Raw genomic sequence first — 4,762 nt, forward strand, 5'->3', positions numbered from 1 at the left:
TCCGACAGGATCTCACTCTGTCACCCAGACTGGAGTGCAGTGGTATGCTCCTGGCTCACTGCAACCTCAACTTCCTGGGCTCAAGCAATCCTCCCACATCAGACTCTTGAGTAGCTGGGACTACAGGCATGTGCTACCACGCCCAGCTAATTTTGTATTTTTTGTAGAGCTGAAGTTTTGTCCTTTTGCCCAGGCTCAAACTCTTAGACTCAATCTTCCCACCTCGGCCTCCCAAAGTGCTGGGATTATAGGCATGAGCCACCATACCTGGTGGCAAAATATCTTAATAGACATTACTGAAAATAAGACATATAGATTACCAACAAATACATGAAAAGATGCTCATCATCACTGATTATCATAGAAATGCAAATCAAAACTACAATGAGATATCATCTCACTCCAGTTAAAATGGCTTTTTTCAAAAAGACAGTCAATAAAGACTGCTGGTGAGGATGTGGAGAAAGGGAAACACTTCTACCCTGTGGGTGGGAATGTAAATTAGAACAGCCACTGTGGAGGACAGTATAGAGGTTCTTCACAAAATAAAAATAGAACTACCATATGATCCAGCAATCTTACTGCTAGGTATATATCCAAAAGAAAGTAAATCAGTATGTCAAAGAGATATCTGCATTCCCATATTTATTGCAGACTATTCATAAGAAAGAAAATATAGAATCAACATAAGTGTCCATCAAAAGATGAATGGATAAAGAAAATGTGTACCTATACACAATGGATTATTATTCAGTCATGAAAAAGGATGACACCCTGTTATTTCAAACAACATGGGCCAGGCACAGTGGCTCATGCCAACACTTTGGCAGGCCTAGGCGGGCTGATCAACTGAGGTCAGGAGTTTGAGACTAGCCGGGCCAACATGGCGAAACCCCGTCTCTACTAAAAAAAGAAAAATTAGCAGGGATTCTTGGTGGGGGCCTATAATCCCTGTTACTTTGGAGGCTGAGGTGGGAGAATTGCTTGAACCCAGGAGGCGGAGGCAAAGGTTATAGTGAGCCAAGATCACGCAGCTGCATTCCAGCCTGGGCAACAGAGGCTGTCTCAAAAAACAAAGAAGAAAAAAAGGAAAGAAAGAAAGGAAAGCAAGGAAAGGAAGGAAAGGAAGGAAGAAAGAAAGAGGATGGAACAGGATGACATTGTGTTAAGTGAAATAAATCATGCAAATAGTACATGTCCTCGCTCTTATGTAGACCTTAAAAAAAATTGATCTTATAGAGACAGAGTAGAAGGATGGTTACCAGAGGCTGTAAAGGGTAGTGAGCAGGACAGGATAAAGAGGGATTTTTTAATAGGTACAAAAACACAGTTACAAGGAATAAGATCTAGCATTCACTAGCATAATTGAGTAACTATAGTTAACAATAATATATTATATATTTCAAAATAACTAGCAGAGTAGAAGTAGAATGTTCTTAACACAAAAAAATTATAAATTCTTGAGGTGACAGATATACCAATTTTTCCAGTATAATCATTACACATTGTATCCTTGTATCAAAATTTCACAGCACCCCATATATAGGTACAACTAGTATGTGTCCCAATTATGAAATAAATATGCTGAACAAATTTTATATGTAAAAAGTTGTCACACATTAGACATGGTATGAAATGATAGAATTCAAAGCAACAATTATTATAATAGAGAAAAGTACATAAGAGTCAAGAATATCCATCTCAAAATATAACTTCAAAATAATTACAATAATGGTCATTGAAATTAAAAATATAATGTATCAAAATTCATAGAGACTTTAATGCAACCCTTATAGAAACAAGCTGTTTGAGAACACAAAAGTAAGCAAAAGTAAAGAGAATGCACATTTAAAAAATAATTGGAGAATGTATATTGCTTTTAAATACATCTGAGTTATTGTTAAATGTCCACTTCTTAAAGTCACGTATATACACATGAACACACACACCAAATTATAAGCATATATATCATTTGAAATCCAAAATAAAATCTAACCCCACTAACTTATTTATCTGCAGATTAAATACACAATAGAAAATAATCAATGGCTTAAAATGAATGTCCAAACAGAAATTGGGTACATTTTAATTTAAACAAAAACAAAAGCTCAACATAGAAAAATGACTGGTGTTCATTCAAATCAGTACTCAGGAGGAAATGTCAGTTACGAACTTATTTTTCTCCTAATTACATTAGAAAAGTCATAATACAAGAAAATCTCCACTATTCCACAAATAAACCATGTGTACCACACCTTACCTGATTCATAAGTCTGTCCTTTGATTTATCACTCTGCATTAATATATGCTCTGTGCCTTTCTCTCTCAAACTGGATAAAGAGACTTTCTGGAAGAACAGAGCATCAGGAGAAAAAGTCTTGCCTATCAATAGAAAGTGCTGGTTCAAACAATTAATACAGGCAAGGATTCAATCCATACTGGCCAGTTTAATTGCCTTCTACCAGTTCCTCTCTATGAACATATGAACACAAACACATACACACACCACATTTTTTAAATGATTACAACTATTTATCCAGAGACAAAAAGACAAAGCAAACCCAGCAAAAACATTCAAACAAACAAATGGATATATTTTGTGATTGGGACATTTCACTGAAGGTGATTGTGAAATAGTATTTATCTACCAATACACTCATAATTATTTTATGATTATGAAATAATTATGAAACATTATTTCATGATTTTGATATTATCTCACAATTATGAAATATCTCACTTTCTTTCTACCCAAATTCCCTGGTGTCTCTTCTCTCCTCCCTAGTGGCTGCTTCATCATGAATGCTAAGAGAGACCCTCCAAACTCCAACTGGTTAGTGATCTGTCTTGAAGAAAATCCTCAGCACTCTCTCCGTAATATGTTTGCTTCTGACCCCATAGATTACACGATTGAGGGCAGGAGGAACAACCACGTATAGATTAGCCAAGAAAATGTGGATATATTAGGGAATATCATGGCAAAAACGGTGTGTAAAGAAAGAGAAAAATGCTGGTGTAAAAAAGGCTAAGATAACACCAATGTGAGAGCCACAAGTTTTGAAAGCTTTGAGTCCAGCTTCCCAGGAGGGCAGACAGAAGACAGCATAGAGGATCCTGACATAGAAGAGAATAACAAGGAACACATCCAATAACAAGAGAGAAATGCTGCCAAGACCATACATAATGTTGACTTTGATGCTGGCACAGGCCAGACGAGCAATGCCCATGTGCTCACAGTAAGTATGAGGAATGATACAATGTCCACAGAAGGGCAACCTTAAGAGGAGAAACACCAGTGGAACGACCATGTACAAGCTACTCAGGACAGCAATGCCTGCAATGAGGCTGATGATTTTGCTAGTGAGGATCATGGTGTACCGAAGAGGTTTGCAAATGGCAATGTAGCAGTCAAAGGCCAGGGCCACCAACACGATGCTCTCCATGACAGTGAAGAAATGGACGAAGAACATCTGAGAAAGGCAGCCTCCAAAAGATATTTCCTTTATATTAAACCAGAAGATGCCCAGCATTTTGGGGATGGTGGCTGTAGACAAGCCCAGGTCAATGGAATCCAGCATGTCCAGGAAGTAGTACATAGGCCCATGGAGACTCTGCTCAGTCTGGATCACAAACAAGATAGCAGCATTTCTCAGGAGTGCAACAAGATACACAAAGAAGAAAAGGACTCCAATCCATATGTGCACATCTTCTAGCCCTGGAATACCCAGCAGTAGGAATGAAGAAGGATGGAACTGGGTGTAGGCATTCTTTCTGTCACAAAAATCTGTTGTGCATATCAGTGACAATTATTGACTTTCCATTAGTGATTCCTGCTCCACTTCTCACTTTGTCCTGACTCCTGCTAAAAACAAACAAACAAACAAACAAAAAACAAACAAACCAGTATTGTGCTCTTTTTGATTCCTCTCTGAAAAAGAGTAAAATACTTCTTATTCTTCTAGGCTCATATCAGCATGAAACAGAACCAATAATTAAATCAGCTTTACCTGATTGCCACTTTTCCTACCAGAATTTATTACACATGAGGAACAAAGTCAGGGAGAAATATCTATGTGCCTGATAGAAATTTATAATGAAGAGTTTATGCAGAAACTAATTTTTAAAATAAGGTTTCAGAATCTATGAATCTGATAGTTTTATGCCTATTTTTCTTAACTTTCAGGCTGATTTTTGTTATTTGTAATCTCTGTTAATCCCTTTCTAGAGATCCTTCTAACAATAAAGTTTATATTTATGCACTGAGTGTGTGTTTGTGTGTGTCTATGCATTTCTACATGAGTTGTAGAGTACTAGTGGATTTACTTTTAGAGCAAAGAGGAAAAACCTGTATTTACATATATATGTAATTTTTTTGTTATTATACTTTAAGTTTTGGGGTACACGTGCAGAACATGCAGGTTTGTTACATAGGTAAACATGTGCCATGGTGGTTTGCTGCACCCATCAACCCATCATCTACATTAGGTATTTCTCCTAATGTTATCCCTCCCTAGTCCCCTTCCCCCCAACAGGCCCCAGAGTGTGACGTTCCCCGCCCTGTGTCCATGTATTCTCACTGTTCAGCCCCCACTTATGAGTGAGAACATGTGTCGTTTGGTTTTCTGTTCCTGTGTTAGTTTGCTGAGGATGATGGTTTCCAGCTTCATCCATGTCACTGCAAAGGACATTATCTCATCCTTTTTAATGGGTGCATAGCACTCCATGGTGTATATGTGCCACATTTTCTTTATCCAGTGTATCG

General features: G+C 37.6%; 1 protein-coding gene across 1 annotated transcript; it reads right to left on the reverse strand.

The window, feature by feature from the left end:
- Nucleotides 1-1,930: 1,930 nt before the first annotated feature.
- LOC108584227 (olfactory receptor 52E8-like) lies at nt 1,931-4,345 on the reverse strand. The gene has a single exon (XM_021933661.2). It carries the CDS (start codon nt 3,594-3,596, stop codon nt 2,964-2,966), a length of 633 nt encoding a protein of 210 aa, XP_021789353.1. The 5' UTR covers nt 3,597-4,345; the 3' UTR covers nt 1,931-2,963.
- Nucleotides 4,346-4,762: the final 417 nt, after the last annotated feature.

The sequence above is a fragment of the Papio anubis genome, unplaced genomic scaffold, assembly GCF_008728515.1.
Source record: "Papio anubis isolate 15944 unplaced genomic scaffold, Panubis1.0 scaffold93, whole genome shotgun sequence".
NCBI lineage: Eukaryota > Metazoa > Chordata > Mammalia > Primates > Cercopithecidae > Papio > Papio anubis.